At 37.4% G+C, this 17,711-nt stretch overlaps 1 protein-coding gene across 2 annotated transcripts in view; it reads left to right on the top strand.

Moving 5' to 3' along the window:
- The window catches only part of LOC139739072 (coatomer subunit zeta-1-like), a 119,061-nt gene that overhangs the window by 89,657 nt on the left and 11,693 nt on the right, over positions 1-17,711 (top strand). The window contains exons 5-7 of one of the 2 annotated variants that reach the window (XM_071649683.1): positions 9,267-9,344; positions 11,814-11,904; positions 17,045-17,065. In XM_071649683.1, coding sequence (XP_071505784.1) covers positions 9,267-9,344; positions 11,814-11,904; positions 17,045-17,065 — 190 coding nt within the window. The remainder of the gene's footprint in view (positions 1-9,266; positions 9,345-11,813; positions 11,905-17,044; positions 17,066-17,711) is intronic. The other variant, XM_071649684.1, reaches the window with a different exon arrangement.

Raw genomic sequence — 17,711 nt, forward strand, 5'->3', positions numbered from 1 at the left:
CTACTGTATTAAAAGTGGTCTCAGTACAATTTGATGAAATTTTTCATAGATGATATCTTTGCAGGATGTTAACGGGATGTAGCGTGATGGAACAGAGATGAAAGACTTGTAGCAGCATTATGTGCATAAATACCTCCCATATGCACACATGCACATACACACACACACACACACACATACACACACACACACACACACACACACACACACATATATATATATATATATATATATATATATATATATATATATATATATATATATATATATATATATATATATTCATTATGTATATTCACATATTTTTTGCAATGTCATCCTTCCCTGCATTGAAGAGTTCATTAACATCCCCCCAAAAATTATCTCCATCCACATGAGTTGTTATCACATGGTATCAAAGCTGGTCTGTTGAGCTTTTTCGTACATCCTCCCCACTCACTTTGCTGTCATTTCCTTTTGTCCTTTTTGGTTTTATATAGGGGAAGAGAACGGATGGGGGGTGGTGAGTGATGGGGGGAGGGAGGGAGGTTTGTAAAGTAAGGGTTTCCTATTTGTGGAATGGTTCAAATTCACCCCAGTTTCGTTTTGTTGTGTGTCATCAGCAATGTGCAGCTTTTCTTGTCCACTTGAAATCAATGGGCTGGAACGAGAAAACACAGACTGCAGAGTGAGCAAACTTGTCATATTTTGTATTAGTATCAATCACTATTCTTTTGTCATTGGTTAGTGGTTTCCTGTTTTTAAAAAAGGCATTACAGAGTATGATTGATATTACCTTCTTCAAGAAAGTTACAAGTTTCTTTTCATATGCCCTATTTAGCACTTTTACTCAAGTTAATGTTTGTTTGTAATGAATTACCTTTCTGTCTTTCTGTATGTAAATTTTATCATCTTTTGTAGTGTCTGGTTGCTTTTGTGATGACTGTCTTTCAATGTTGTTGCTGTGTCTAAAGCCATAAATATTGTTTTGTGCTTTTCCTTTTTGTTTGAAGTTTCTTTTAACAGATTCGTTTTAAATAATAGAGATAAAAGAAAGGAGGTCAAACATTTCAGTGATCTTGTTGCCAGTATGCTTGGCTGCCTCCTCAATTTCATATTCCCGTGCATAGCCAAAATTCAACGATTTCCGCGAGCCCTACTTCCAAATTGGAGCCCCCGTCCCCCTGCGCTCCCTTCGCTCCCATCTCGCCCCCGCTGCCCTAATTGGGCCGTACATCATCACAAAGGCATCCTTGCCAACTACCAGTCAGGATTTGTCATCGCTTCTTGTCTCCTGGGTCCTCCGGTGGGAGGGAGGGAGGAGAAGAGGAGCCATGCGCTCAGGAATTTACCTGGCAGGGGCATCGCCGCTGACCCGCCGCGTACGCTGGGAGCGGGGGAGTCGTCGTGGGGGGACGATTTTGCATCGAGATGGGAGGGCAGCGAGATGCGGTTGTTTCTCGCAGGAGGAGCTCAAATCTTGCCGGATCCTTCGATTTTAGGTCATCCGCTCGTAATGGCAGTCCTTGTGTTGTTTTGGTTCCTGCGCGACACGGCGGTGGCCAGACAGTGGCAAGCGCTATAAAGCTGTCGTGATGATTGATGTTGTCATGCAGCAGTCTCCACTCGCTGTGATACGACTACCTGCTGTCATTTCTTAACCCGTTGAGGACAGGCTGATTTTGCTACAACATGCATTTCCCACAGACACATGCCCGAGTATACTCGGGACTCATCCTCAACGGGTTAAACCTTCCAAGCAGAAGGCAGAGACTTGATATCACCAATCAGACTGTAATACGTCTTTTTAAAAAGTATGTCATGTATATGACACATGAATTTTCGTGATTGTTGCATTTTGTGAAAACTTTCAATTTGGATTCCTCCAATTTAGGCCTTTCACCACCAAATGTTCATAATTTCTCGTTACTTTGACTGTCAACATAGAGCATTTGTATTCTAATTGCCGTTATAGTGGTGCATTTTTCTTCTTTTTACAGAAGCTGTGTGTTTTTTCCCTTATGAAAATTTCCGTAGCATGTGTCAAAGTGACCATTATGGAATTGTGAAACCATCTCTAATGCTAGTTTACTGTGATAATGTCACGTAGGTCCATGCTTCTTAGCTGATAAATTTCCTTCAAACGAAGGTGAAAGGAAAAAATCTGATGCCCAGCACAACAAAAGACCATCTGATTATTGAGGTGGAGGAGAAAAAAAAAAAATCTGTTTTTAGCATATTGCTTAAATTGCCCACAATTGTCTAATTTCTTGATTTCCATTCCCTTCCTCTGTCTAGGAAACAGTTAATTGAAAAGAAGGGAAATGAACCAATGGTAATAGTGTTACGTACCTCCACTTGACTGTCTTTAGTTTATATGCTGACTTGAGATTCAACCCACCTGCTCCAAAGCAACCATTTAAGATGAAGTGATGACAGTTCCTGTTACTATGACTACAAGATGACAGTTCAATACGATTCACTCCATCCTTCCTCTTTCTCAGGACCCCTTCCCCCAAGCTCCCCTCCCCCTCCCCCTCTTCGCATTCTTCTGTTCCTTCCTCCCCTCCAATTTGACTTATAATGCTCCGCAAAAAACAGAAAGTGACAACTTTTTTCAAACTCGTATTTCTCATAGAATACTTGGCTAGGAATTAAAGGATTATATACCACATTAAAGGTAATTTAATTGGCTATCAACCTGGTAGGTCAATAAATAGGAAACTTTAGCATTAGTGAGCTCTCCCTTTAATATGAATGATGAACCCATTTTTACATTTGCACTGATCAATGCTCAACACTGGTACTCATCTGTAAAAATCACTGTTGGGCCAGTAACTTGAAGTAACCATGAATTGCCAAATTTACTGGTCCGACATGACCAGTAAATACTGAAGGAAAAAATATGTTGTCGGGCCAGTCGAAAAAGAACAGGACCCATAAATTTGAGGTTTAGACCAGTAAGAAATGGAAAAACTTGGCATCTACTGGTCCAACAGGGACAGGGTGGACCAGTAGGAAAAAAAAATGGGTTAGTGTGCAATGTTGCATTAATGATATTTTTTATGGTGTTTTAATGTTTGATAAATTCAATGGAAGGGCACAAACACAACATAATGAATTGAACATTCTACGCTTTATCTTTATTTCTTTGATGTGTGGATTATAAACTATGAAGGTGTATCATTTTGACCTTCTTTCTTTGTATCGTGTGATCATCACGTTTTGTTAAGACACTCTTGTCATTTGAAGCAAGTGGCTATTGAGAAAAAGTTGTTTTTGATTCAGTCATGCTTAGATTTCATTTGCCAAATAGGAAATGATTTTTATCATCATCAGCTTGACATGAGAGTGGAGAGTTTGTCCTGTTAAAAGGAGGTCAAATTGAATTTTACCCCCCCCCCCAAAAAAAAAAAAAAAATGTACAGTGAAAAAGATGTTAGTGTAGGGTCCTAATGGTAATTGAAGTTTGTAATGCAAGAGGATTGTTTTTGCAAAGAGAGTGTGTGATAATGGACTATTTATAAATATTTTATTTTTTTACTTAGGAAGAACAACATGAAAAATAAAATCTGTAATTCAAATCTTATGGTGGATCTGTTTTAATGCCTTATGCAAAGGATCTGTAGAAAGCACAAATTGATACTTACTAATTCTTATTTGTCATCTCTTGCTCTATAGGAGATTAGAATCAGGTGGCTTGCTGGGCCTGGTTAGTCTCTGTCAGCTTTTTCTTTCCGATGAGGTGCCTTAATTGATTCCAGCGATGCGCTTTTATCTTAATTCCCCTTCACTGATTAGGGCTGAATTGAGGTGGATGTTGAGTATCATCCCTTTTGTAGGATCCTCCATGGTTTCAGGCATAGATTTTTTTTTAAAAATCAAACCTTGGGATGAGTATCCGTGGCAACATGTTTCGAATTCCCCAATCCCGTTGGGGTGGCAATATTTAGTCACAGAGTCAATTGCACAGATCCTGTTTTCTGTGGGAAGAGAGGGGGATCCCTCGCCCAAATAAAGGCGCTGATTGACCTGCCCAGGCCATCCCGATTCCAGTCGTGTCTTCTTCCCCTTTTTGTCGTTGTCGTTTCGTCTCCCTGGCAGTTCTTCTTCTTCCCCGCGGCCGTCCCCGGCATTGTTATTTCACGGAGACTCGTCACCACTCGCCGGCAATTAGGCTGTAATGTTTTTTTGTGATGTCACCATCGCGGAGCTCCCTCCCCACCTGCCCTGACATTTTGTGGCCCATCTTCAATATTTTTTTTTCCTCTGTCAGCAGGAAGGATAAATGGGATGATAGTGATCTGTATCATCAGTTGTCATCCTTGGAACATGAGTGCCTCATCCTCCCTCCCCTTCCCCTCCCCCTCCCCCCTCCCCGAGGACCCCACTGAATGTTGTCTTTCCATGGTCAAGGTTCCGTTCATGGGTTGTTGAACTGTTCGGTGATTAACTCAAAGGCTGCGTGCATGTGACAGACAGAGTGAATCCATGCCAAAGTAAACTTGGTGATTAAAGGGGCTTTCGCACTAGGCCTGCATGCAGTTGCGTGGTACTGTGTGCCGACTAAGCCAAGACCTGCCAATCATTTTGAATTTGGAGGAAAGCATCTGAATTTTGATCATTCCCAGCTCTTGTTTCAAAAAGAGTTTCCTATTTTTCCTCATAATTTTTCTACACACTCCTATGGAAACTGCTCTTTCTTTCCTATTTTTGAGTCAATTCATCCTTATTTTTCAGTCAGAAAGGTTGGTAGGTCTGCACTTTATATGTTTTAATGATGCTCAATTTTTGTTTTGTGAGTTTTACTTAAGTTTAACAATGAAGCGTTTCTATGACAGCACTTTTACTCTTTAAGTCTCTTTGAATTAGGGAATCATTTTGGAAAATGACATGGTCAATATGACGTAGGAGATCACTTTTGTCTTGGTCATTATCCCAGGATATGAATGTTTTTTGGGAAATTATATATTGTCACATTTTATTTAACCCTTTATGTGCCTGAACACTGAGCTGAACTACAATGTAACCATATCAAGCTTTTTCATCAGCATTTAGGAATCGATCCAAACTTGAGAAGGTTGTAGATTAGCAAGCCTACTCAGGTGTAGCAATGTGCCTCAATTCAAGAGAAAGGCCATGGTGTCATTTTTTTTGTTGCAAAGTATGCATTGTTTGTTTTATACTATTATGCATTCATTTGCATTTACATTATAGTTCTAGTCCTTCTAGTGTGTATGTTTCTTTTCTTTTTGCTTGTATACTTTATACTACATGTATGTATTGCCTTTTGTTCAATGGAAATAAAGGAATTGAATTGAATTGAACAGACACAATTGGGATTAGGGGCATTAAAGGGAAGGTAAACCCAAAGAGCAATGTGGATTGAGTGAAAGCAGCAACATTAGTAGAACACATCAGTGAAAGTTTGAGGAAAATCGGACAATCGATGCAAAAGTTATGAATTTTTAAAGTTTTGGTGTTGGAACCGCTGGATGAGGAGACTACTAGAGGATATGACGTATGAGTGGACAACAATACAAAGAAAATATAAAGGAAATTCAACAAAAATTCACTTTTCTAGAATTATGAAAGAGCAATGGACCAACCGCTTTCAGAAAGCAGGGGGAATAATTGCTACCCTTAACATGAGTCAATATCAAGTTGATGGAATTTGTAATTTTCATGAAAAATGGATTTTTGTATTATTTTCTTTATATTTTCTTGGTATTGTTCTCCACTCATACGTCATAACCTCTAGTAGTCTCCTCATCCAGCGGTTCCAACACCAAAACTTTAAAAATTCATAACTTTTGCATCGTTTGTCCGATTTTCTTCAAACTTTCACTGATGTGTTCTACTAATGTTGCTGCTTTCACTCAATCCACATTGCTCTTGGGGTTTATCTTCCCTTTAAGTAATCTCTATTCATTGACAATTAGTTTCCAAACATCTCTGCCGATCAATAAATAAAGCACAGTGAGTTTAACCCGTTGAGGACAAATCCCGAGTATACTCGGGCAGGTGTCTATGGGAAATGCGTGTTGTAGCAAAATCAACTCATCCTCAATGGGTTAACAGGGCAGCCCATAGGACAGAAGACACTCTGCAGTAGTGTGAAGAACATTACTGCAGGCCATGAAAGCAGTGAAGAGTTATTCAATGCTGCCCTCTATTGACAAAGTGGTGTCAGTCACAGCACCCTTGGTGCTCTCTGTCTAAAACTTTTCATTATTCCTCTATTATCTACTGTGAGTTTTCAGGTTGATGTCTGTATGCTATTTCTCAATTGATGAACACAACAGAAAGAAGCTTGCATTCTTATTAAGAATTATAATCAATTGAGGAATGAAGAGGAAATCAAGAAAGATTCTGTCCATAAGTGTGTGTGTGTGTATGTTTGGATGTATGACCATGCAAATCAGCTTTTATTATCCCCAATGTGGGGGCCTATGGGCAGTTTAATACATATCTCCTGATAGTAATGACTGCAAAGTCCAGTCTAAAGCTGATTTTTATAATCTTTACTCTGAAAGATGTCGGAGGCATTATGTTTTGGGGTTGTCTGTATGTCTGTCTGTTATCTCATTAATGTGATTTAAGAAGAAATGCTTTATGTATTGTCTTGCAATTGCATTTATGTTTCAAATTAAGTAAATGAAGTGAAATGAAATAATGTAATGGTCAAGGTCAAAAGTCAAGGTCAAATGTCACCACTTTGTCAGAGAAGTCATTGCAAGTCATTACTTTAGCTAGAACCCCCAGTCATGCCGTCAATCCCTCGTTTGAGGCGAGTCCCCAACTGAGGTATACCCAAAGTGGGGTGCGTATATTTGTCGTTTGGGAGTTGGGAGTCGAAGTACTTGTTCATTGCAAATAAACTTTCTGCTCAGGCGTGACAAACCTGGAGGCCAAGCCAGGGTTTGATGACTCCAGCAGCTGTCGTATTACGTAAGAGCATGATAAGGATATCTGCCTGTGGCAGACCATTCAAGGTGAACTCAATTTTCTCTATCCTTTTTAAAGTTTTCAATTTTATATTCTATTGAGAAATTCTATGGTCATCCATTTTACATTTCAAACGAAAAAAATTGACCCGTAAATAACGAAAATACAGGAATAAGAAGGAGAGCATTGCCAGTTTGCCGGTGCTATTTGGCAGTGAGTTACAACGGGGAGGTGAGACTACTCCCTGGTTACAATCAGCCTGCTGACTGGATCGTTGAGAAAGCAGCTGTCGTATTACGTAAGAGCATGATAAGGATATCTGCCTGTGGCAGACCATTCAAAAGTTACGTTCAGACGGGAGCCCTTAACCTCGAAGTTAGGAAACTTCGAGGTTAGAGCTTGTAGTTAGGGACCGTGAAGACGCACTCGTAGTTAGGAAACCTCGAGGTTTGCTCGATGTTTCGAGCCACGAGAAATCTTATGGTTAGCGCTCTAACCACGAGCCGCGGGGGGTCCCCACTCGTAGTTAAGCACCGTGTGGACACAAAAAACAACGAACTCGAAGTTAAGAGTGACCTCGCCGTAAACTCCAGCCCCCACAATTTCCCTCTGCTTCCGGGTCAACCTCCCAAACGTACACCACAAATACACTACACGTGAAAAACCTATGACGCACGACACAACAACATCATCTTTTCTTCCCATGCGCTTGATCTCTGAAACTGAACACGTCGAACTCGCTACTGTATTCTATATTCTTCTCCGACGCTAAAAAAATGTTTTCGACGTATATCTTCATAAAGGCATAAAGTCATCAGTGCAGTGCTATCTCTGCAGTGTAAGCGAGTCCGACAGGGTTGGACTATAGAATAAATAGATGCCTTGTTTGCAGTGTGGGCTGAAACTTCCGGTTTTGTGGTTTTAACATCGAGTGGGACCCACTCGTAGTTACGGGGGGGCAGAAGCTTAACCTCGAGGTTTCGTAACCTCGAGGTTAAGATTCGTCGTGTGGACACACGTCGTAGTTAGGGGGCAAGAGCTAAACCTCGAGGTTTCCTAACCTCGAGGTTAGGGCCTGCCGTCTGAACGTAACTAAAGTGAACTCAATTTTCTCTATCCTTTCTAAAGTTTTCAATTTTATATTCTATTGAGAAATTCTATGGTCATCCATTTTACATTTCGAACGAAAAAAAAATTGACCCCTAAATAACGAAAATACAGGAATAAGAAGGAGAGCATTGCCAGTTTGCCGGTGCTGACAATGTGCTATTTGGCAGTGAGTTACAACGGGGAGGTGAGACTACCTCCCTGGTTACAATCAGCCTGCTGACTGGATCATTGAGAAAGAGAGAGAGAGGGAGAGAGAGAGAGATAGAGAGAGGGAGAGCGAGGGGGAGAGAGGGAGGGAGAGGGGGGAGAGATGGGGGAGGGAGAAGGGGAGAGCAAAATGGAATGACAATAGTTCCGGTCACTACAGTACAGGCATGCTCTGTCTGCATACGCTGAATGTCTACACTCACACACACACACGTACACACACACACGCACCATGGAGCTACATGGCCCATGCCAAAACCAAAACAATCTCCTCCTCTCGCGGTGCCCCCCACCCCCTCCTGTGGCGCTGTGGCGATGACTGATGCTTAGATTAGGCCAGGGTCAAGAAACAGGTGTTTTATATCTTTGACTTTAAGTCATTGATTGCCAAGATATGCACTGGCATTATTTACTGGGGTGTAGCCTCTTCAAACGAGAGATTTGCGTCATGGTGATGTCTTTGATGGGCAAAATAACAACTAAGCTGAAAAATCATTTGCTTATACAAATGTAAAGTAGTTCAAGGTCAAAGGCCACTATACATTGGTGAAAAATGTCATTTTCAAGCCATAAATTCAGCTTGGAATGTCTATTGGTAATATGATCATGTAAGATATTCCAATAATGGATTATGTGAATGACAAAGATTTAATGTCAAAGATTAAAGTCAAAGCTCACCGAAATGTTGCAAAAATTTCATTTCTGGCAACAATATATCTACTAGATGTACGTGTTAGGAATAGATACAACAATATTTCCTCTGTGTGGAGAGGGGTGAAGGTTAGCCCATGGCTTGTGGTCAAGATCAATTGATTTCCTCAAAATGTAGATGAAGGGCCATGTTCTTGTTGCAGATATAGTAGTTACGTGAAAAATGGAAGCATCACTTAAAATGTGTAGCAGTTAAAATATTCTAGTTTTTCTCATAATTATGTGACATTATCTGAAAATATGATATTTCATTCTTAGTGGTTTTCTGCACCTCTCATGTGTGGATCTGTTCTGTTTTATCATTCCTGCAGGAAAAATGTGGAAAAGAAGGCTCTTTTTGACCATTTGGACTCTATCATTCTTGCCCTAGATGAGATCATAGATGAAGGGTGAGTATTTTTCAGCTGTACATTACATTGTGTAGTTCATACTAGTGACGAGTGAGAAACAAAATCAGTGTATGTTCGGTGACTACCTTGTTTACTGTGAAATATTGCATTGCAGTGTTCCTTTATGTGCTACCACAATTACTGTAGATTGCTGGATTTTTCTACTTTGCTTCTTTTTTTGTTTCAGCGACTGAATAAAGTAGAGAGAGAAAGAAAAATATTTTTCTTGACATACAGGAGTAGCAATTACAGGTGATTGTTGTTGGGTTTTTTTGACCTGGTAATTTTGATACATTTGGAAAAAAAATCTGCATGAGTTCTCCTTGTATTGATCTGCATCTTGTTGACAATTTTAATTTAGAACTGATGAATGTGGGAACCTTTGGTACTTGTTTTTTTTTTATATCTTTTTTCCAAAAAATTACCCCTACCTATGTACCTGTACATTGTTAAAGATATGAATGTGCATCGTTGAATAATCTTTTGAAAGAAATGGTTTGATGAAAGTAATGCATACCTTGCCAATAATGTCACAATCTTATGATGCAGATTACCATTTTGCATGGCCCATACAACCCCGATTCTTGCAGACGTACAAGGTCACAAAACTGTGCTCATTTCCTACAATTTTTCCATCGCCAGCTGCTTCCATATTCATTCCATTTGCAATATATTTCTCTTTAACAGTATATCTTTATGATCTATTTTCTGTGATATATTAACAAAGAAAACAACAACATCAACAGCTTCAAAACAGGAGTGGGAAATAGACAAATATAGATTGTCAAGCAATGTTTCACTCTATTCTAATGAAAAGAAGGACTATTGGAATCAAGTTATTAACATGATACAGATTTAATATGAAGACAATGGAAGTAGATTTTTTTTTTTCCAGTGAGATGTTTCAACTATGGAACCAATATCCTTTAGCTCCACAGCCTGCAGCCTTTCACTAACAACAACAACAAAGAAAAAAAGAAGAATTCATCCTTCTATTTGCAAACATTTAATCTGTCATTGTGGAGTAAATTTCTCTTGATGTGAATCTATATTCATATCAGAGACTTAATGGAAGATATTAAAATTTAGCAGGGCCTCATAACAGCATACCTTGTTCAGAGAACGGTTAGTGAGCAAGCTGGTTCCCCGCATCATATCCTGTTATATGAATGGGACTGGTTTGAGCGATGGCAGTTAATGACCTTCCTATGTCTTACGTATTTCCGATTAACCCTTTTTAGGGGAAAACAAAGCAAGGTTTTGAATTTGGCAAGAGAAGGCTTTGTTGTGACCTTTTGTAGAAAGCAGACAAGCTTAATTATGAGCATTCCTGCAGTCATATAATTGTTTGTTATCTAACTGGATGTTCGCCCTTGATCGTGTGTGCCAGATGCAATATCTGGTTACCATTGTTCAGCTAGCCGATGTATTGTTGTAAGGTTGTTGATGTTGTCTTGTCTTTTGTCTTCACCACATCATTATATGCTGAAAGATCATTAGCTGTACTGGCAATGACAGATGAGGCTGTTGGTATGGATTTTTTTTTTTTTTTTTGCATGTCAGATAAAAGAATAGGTAGAAAATGCAAGGTTTTTCTGACTTATTACTTGACGTAGCAAATGTCAAGACCCTGATATGTAAGATATGACTGTGCTACAATATTTTGTATCACTCGACTGAGGGCATATATCAATTTTGAGAGCATTACATTGTCTGTGAAGGTTTTTTTTTTTTTTCCAATTGCTTGTTTGTGTGTGCAATCAGAAGTCATACCCCAACAAGGAAACATTTACATACTGTAAAATCATAAACATTTGCAGAGAGCCGATGTCCTTTTTTTGTGGCATGAAACTTCTGTGAATTGCCGACCATGAAAAAAATATAATATATGAGTATACTACATTTATTGATAATGCAGCGATTTGTTGGTCATACACTGCTGGTCAATATAAAACACACAACAAAATTTAATGCACACTACCTATTCACACACATAGTTAAAAAGATTAAAATGAAAAAATAAAACAAAACAAAGGCGTATTGATAGTTTGAGTACCAGTAGGTGACTTTGGAAGCATTCAGCATGACCTGAACTGTACTGTGCATATGTGCATGCATACTAGTATGTATCAACTGGATCAATTCCATTACGTGGAAGGGGTAAACTGTTCATTTCTCCTGAGCATACCTGAAACATGTACTTGAAATAATGTACTACGCACTTTTACCCAGCACGAACTTCGCCACTGCAATAGTGTGGACCAAAACTTTTACATTCATTTCACTTTTTTGAATCTTGGCTCCATATAAAATTCAGGAAAGTTTTATGCATGCAAAAAATTTCTGGTTGTACATTATGATGTGAAGATGACAAATCAAACTCGCGATGGAGATTTTACACCAGAACCAATGGACAAATGCCTTTGATTCTGCAGACAAAACTCATGCTGTACTGTTCTCCTTTCGTAGGATCATCTTGGAGGCGGATCCCAGTTCTGTGGTGCAGAAGGTGGCCTTGAGAGGGGATGATGTACCACTCAGTGAACAGACCATGACACAGGTAGAGCTAAGGGTTCATTTTATATACATCCATCCTTTCCCACTGTCACGTTATTGGTCCACACTCTCACCAGCAAGATTTATCTTTGCATGGACCAAGGAATGCATTTAAGTTGTCGATTTCCACACCATCAATTTGATATGCAGATATCAATTCATCATCATTTTTTTTTTTGTGAGTTAGCAATGTTTTGTGTTGTAGAGAAATGGAAAAACAAAAAGGACTATAAAGAAATTAAATTCGCTGCATCAGAAAATGACACAATATCAGCATGTCACCATAGCAAACATGTAACAAATATATTTAATTTTGATTCCTTTTCTCTGTATTCTACAAGTGAACATCCATATCAAAATCAAAACCGAGTCTCTTTTTAAAGGAAATTGGTGATATGACTCTTTAAATGCCATCATGAAAGTTGTATGACCAGCTATCTGGAAACATGTTTCTGTGCATGACTTTCAAGATTGAATAAGTTGAGGGGCTTTTCTGTTCAGATATATATTCAAAATATTACTGTGATGAATTGAGTTTGATTTTGATTAAAAGTTCACCGACAATCTTGCATGCATGTACGCAATTTCATGTGCCCATTTGAATGCAAATGTGCAATATTCCTTTGTTGGTTCTGTTGACTACTGTATATAGGCCACATTTATTTTGCAGGGTTTTTATTTCACAAATTTCATGAATTGGATGCTATTTGCAAATCTAACAACAGACAAAGATATTAACTGTGATGCTGATATAAATGGGACATGCACCTGTACATTTCTCCATTTATAACTGAACTCGACGATCGTGAATCCATCTACTTGCAAGATTTGCGGGAAGTCCCGATTTGCTAAAAAAGAGATTGACTTGCTAAGTATGTGGCTTATACAGTATCCTATTAATGGCAGAATTGTTACATCGTGAAACAAACAATCCTTCAAATATACAAGACATCCAATTAATATTAGTTTTCTCACACACACACACACACACACACTTTCTCTCCCTCTCTCACTCTCTCTCTCTCTCTCTCTCTCTCTCTCTCTCTCTGAAACACATACACAAATACACTAACAACTCGCACACTCTTCACCAAAAGAAGAAAGGGATAATGAAATCTGAAAGTTGCAGAATATTTTGTTACTTTTTTTAGGTGATTGTGTATTTCTAGTCTTGATGCTGCAGACACTATGTTTCTTTATGTTTGCCTATTAAGTCATCAGGTCTAATTCCAATGTAATAGATTTCTGTATGATAAAGACATACTTGTAAAAGACTGCTGAGTAAATATTATCATAATCTCCTATCAACATTCTCAATGTATTCCCAAATATGCACTTTGAGGAGTGCATTAAAACAAGATCATAAACATATATGAGCTGGCATGCAGTCTCCAATTTGCCATGTTTATTGACCAGTTGGATTATGCACGATGCAGCAGCAATCTGTTTCTGTGTTTATTTATTATTTGGTATATTGAAGTGACTTTGCATGCTTTGATGATATTGTCACAAAAAGAGTGTCTAAAACACTTTGGAAATTCTTCACTATGCATCCAGATTTCAGCTGTATGTGATTGGCAAATTCATGCAGATAACGATATCATATAGTTTCTAAGAATATTGCACATGCCGTCAAGGGTCACACCCAAATATTTTCGTTTATTCCTCTCTTTAACAATCATTCCTTATGAAATATTCTTTTTATTCATATTCATGATGAATTATGTTATATGCTTTCAAATAGCTTGTTATCTCCCAACATAGTCTGCATGAATGATAGCATCTTTGTGGTCAGAAAACATTAGAAAGTGCTTATCAAGTCTGGAGATATTTTTTTTTTTAAACTTTAGGAAGAGTATAGGAGCTAACATTGCACACACAACACTTTTGCTGCATTGTCTTGGAGACAGTTAATTTATGACACAGATCTCAGACCTAAGATCTCTGTCCACAGTACTACAGTATAGATAGTGTAGATTTGTATTAAAGCCTTTTGTCATATAATTTCAGGCTTGTGAAATCATGGGATATCCTTTCCTGAATTTGGAAGGTCTGTCAAAGAAAAGAAAAAGGCCTATTGTTAAAAGAAAAGAAAAAAACAATTGTTGCAAACCCCACCACCACCATCACCTCAATTTATAACATCAGACAATCCTACCAAGAAATGGAGGCTCACTTTATTTATGTGTGTGTTTGTGAGTGTGGATACAACTTCCATGTACCACTGTGTGAAATTGTCTTGAAATGAGGTTTGGAAATCAGCATCTTGAAAACGAATTAACTTTTCCACAGTGGATACAAACCCTAATGTTACTTGTGAGGGTAGCTTGAATTTTTGTTCTAAAAAAACAAACAAACAAACAAACACAACTACATTAATACTTTAAGTAAGTTAAATAGATAAATATATAAATAAACTAATAAGGAGATAGAAATATGAATATGAATGAGAATCAGTCAATAAATAAATGACAAGAAAAAATCCGTGTATTTGTTTCAGTGCATATGAATTCTATGTTTCCTATCCTCACTTAGCTCTCTTTATTAGTATTGCCATTGATTTTTTTTTATAATTTTGACTCACTCAGTTGGTGTTCAATTCAAGGAAAGAAAAAAAAATATAATAAATTAAAAGCTCATTGCATGAGAGAAAAGATTCTGTTTATCACTTGATAATGAAAAGAAAGCCCAATATGCAAACTAAAAAATGTATCTGCCGTAACACCAGGATTCAACATCCAAATATCTTTGGGGGCTGACATGAAAACAAATGGGATGCATGTTCACAACTTGTGTGCTGTGATCTTTAATTTTGATATGTAATTTTTTTCTTTCACGTTCATAGATAGCACCATTTTTCCTTTCGACTCTTCTTTTCATTGAAGTATTATAACATTGAGAGTTGGACATTAATACTTCAGACATGCACGTGCTGGTGGGGACATTAACATAGATAGTAAATATCTTATGACCTGTAACTTTAACTTGTAAGTTTTGCTCACCAATATATCTTACACTGTCTTCCTTGTAGCAACATATTTTCTTTATACATAGAATAAAAAAGAGATCAAAATATCCCACACCTTTTGTAATTTGAGATGACACATACCACACATTTGCCAATTAATATTGTATTTGAAATGTTATCATTTAGTAACTACACATAGTTGTATATACATATATACTAGTAGAGAATATAAACATATACTATTCATTCTGACAAGACAGCATTTACTTCAAAATGTCTACAATTCTACACCCATACTTTGTTATTCTCCAACATTGTTAGCACATCAAAATTATGGAATAAAGAAATAAATTAGTATATATATATATATATATATATATATATATATATATATATATATCCTTTTTGATATCTCTATTAAAATACTGAGATGCTCCCACAGTGTATGTGTATCATGCATCGTGCAGTACAGTTATTTGAGGAGTTAGGAGCACTAGTACTAGCTATGATAAAACATAGATGTATAGACAAATCAGGAGTGGATTATCTCCTCAAAATTGATGGTCTTGTTATTTTGGAAGAAAAAAAAAAGCCCTGATGCAGTCATCATAACAAATGCAGAACTGCTCATTTATTTATTTTTTTTTACCATGTTTAATAGATTTAATTTTGTTATGCATGTTTTTTCTTCATCAGAAAAAAAGAACAAAATATGCAGTGTTGAAATCTATTTAGCTTAAACTGTTATTTACCATACTTTATATAGCTAATTTTCCGCAGTTTGAACCAAAATGTATTATGTGTACAGCCCATGTTCTTAAGCCCTCATATTGTTTGTTTTTTGGTGTGCATAAGTGAGCTTTTTTGGTCTGCAGAATTTGGTAACCATGCAAGTGCTGAAGATTCATTTTGCACTGTTCTACCTTTTCATGGGTTTGCTTAAATAGTTCTAGAGTCTATCTTCCCTTTCTGTTTTGTGCTATATTTGTCCTGGGGTTCCTGCTCTGCATTCCTACTTATAGAAAAATATATAAAAATAAGGAGTCTAATATAGTGCAGAAATATGTGATGTTTATGGTAGACAATGTTTAATATCATTTCATGCTCTATTTACTAATATTTACATAAGTTAGTAAGATCAGAGTTCCTCTGATGAAGCAAATGTTTCAATCCTTTTTTTTTTTTTTTTGCTATTCTGCCTGCCAAATTGTAGATTACCTACTTGCAGTGATTTTTTTTTAACTCACACATTATAGCTTGTAAGCACTGCAACATGAATCCAAAGCATTTCAAAGCACAAACGTACTTGTCTGTATCATATGAAATAAAGGGGCAGCTTTACTGTAAAAAAAAAAGTTGACACATTTATATACATTTTATCTATTCTTTCTAGTACCATGCACTAAAAAGAAGAGAGAGAGAGAAAGAGAGATAGAAAAAAAAAAGAAACCGTAATATTCTCACCTGTTGAGTGTTCAAAGATTAAAAAGAGATTGACTTCCCTGAACAAAACTCTCCTTGGATGATGGAATTTAAAATGTAGAATTTTGATATAAACACAAGTTCATTGTAAAAATTCATATCAATAATAACTTGATTATACACATACATGAAAATGTATATTATTTGATTAATTTGAAAGCATATCACTTTCTTTGGAATTGTCTGACTCTTCACAAACTTCAGCATGGAAAGCTAGAAGCTTCCAGTACTGGAAAGAAGACCATCAGGAAAAACGAGACTATCAAGGAATAATCCAGTGCCGATATTGTCTTTATCTTGCATTTTTTTTAATGCCTTCACCTTCAACCCCCCCCCCCCCCCCCCCCCCCCCCCGCCCCCCGGTGTCATATGAAATGCATTATTTTCCAGATCCATAATTGCAGTGAGATTTGCTCTACGTTTCTTTCTTTTGCTTTTCTCATAGCTTTCCCTTCCTTTCCTTTTTGAGAGACACTTAGTAGGAGGAGACAAATTTTGTGTTTTAAGGCAAAACAAAATATAAGATATTGACATTCATAAAATTTTTGGAGAGAGTCACTGGCAGGCTGTGGAAATTGTGAAGTTGACTCATGACATTTTAATTGCGTAATGCGTGAATTGGCCATATTTAATTTTTGTTATCAAAACCCCTCGTTTTGTTTGCCTTGCACACCCCTCCCCCTCGATGGTGTAGGTCATCAGCAGCAAGTTGGATGTAAGTTGACCAGCCTAAAGTCGTTTCAGTTTGCCTGCTCTATTTTTGTGCAGGGGTATTTGATCATTTCAAGCAATTTTATGCTTTCTTGATTTCCTGCTTTACTCGTAATGCACTCCCTCTGCACCTGATTTTATTTAGCCTGTAGATTTGCATCTTGAATATGCTATTAATGATTTGCATGTTCACCAGTAACAGCTTTCTCACATTTCATTCTAGTTTCAATTCTCATCATTATTTTTCATTGTTTCAAAGAATACTGTCATTAACTTGAATGCTTCAGTTGTGTCTTCCTAATTGAGAAAAAAAAAGTTACATTGCACGATCTAACACTGCATTCAAAGAAATGGTTTGTCACTGATAGACAGTAAATGTGCAAGAATGATGCAGTATCACATAGATGTTGCCTGTTCTGAGGTGTAATATAATACCTGACACCCCTGTTGGAGTTATATTTCCCCAAGAGATTATATTTTTCCCTTAGTGCATAGAAGTAAGGTAAAATATAACTCCAAAGGGACTGTACCCATGTCAAGCATTATATTACAACAATAGACAGGGCAATATTTGCTATATTCTATGGTCTGCTTTATATCATTTCATTATAGCCCCTTCAGGAGCCTGTAGTCAAATTCTGCAATTATGT

This window comes from Diadema antillarum, unplaced genomic scaffold, assembly GCF_040938485.1.
Source record: "Diadema antillarum isolate AM-2024a unplaced genomic scaffold, OU_Dant_1.0 seq00000782_RagTag, whole genome shotgun sequence".
NCBI lineage: Eukaryota > Metazoa > Echinodermata > Echinoidea > Diadematoida > Diadematidae > Diadema > Diadema antillarum.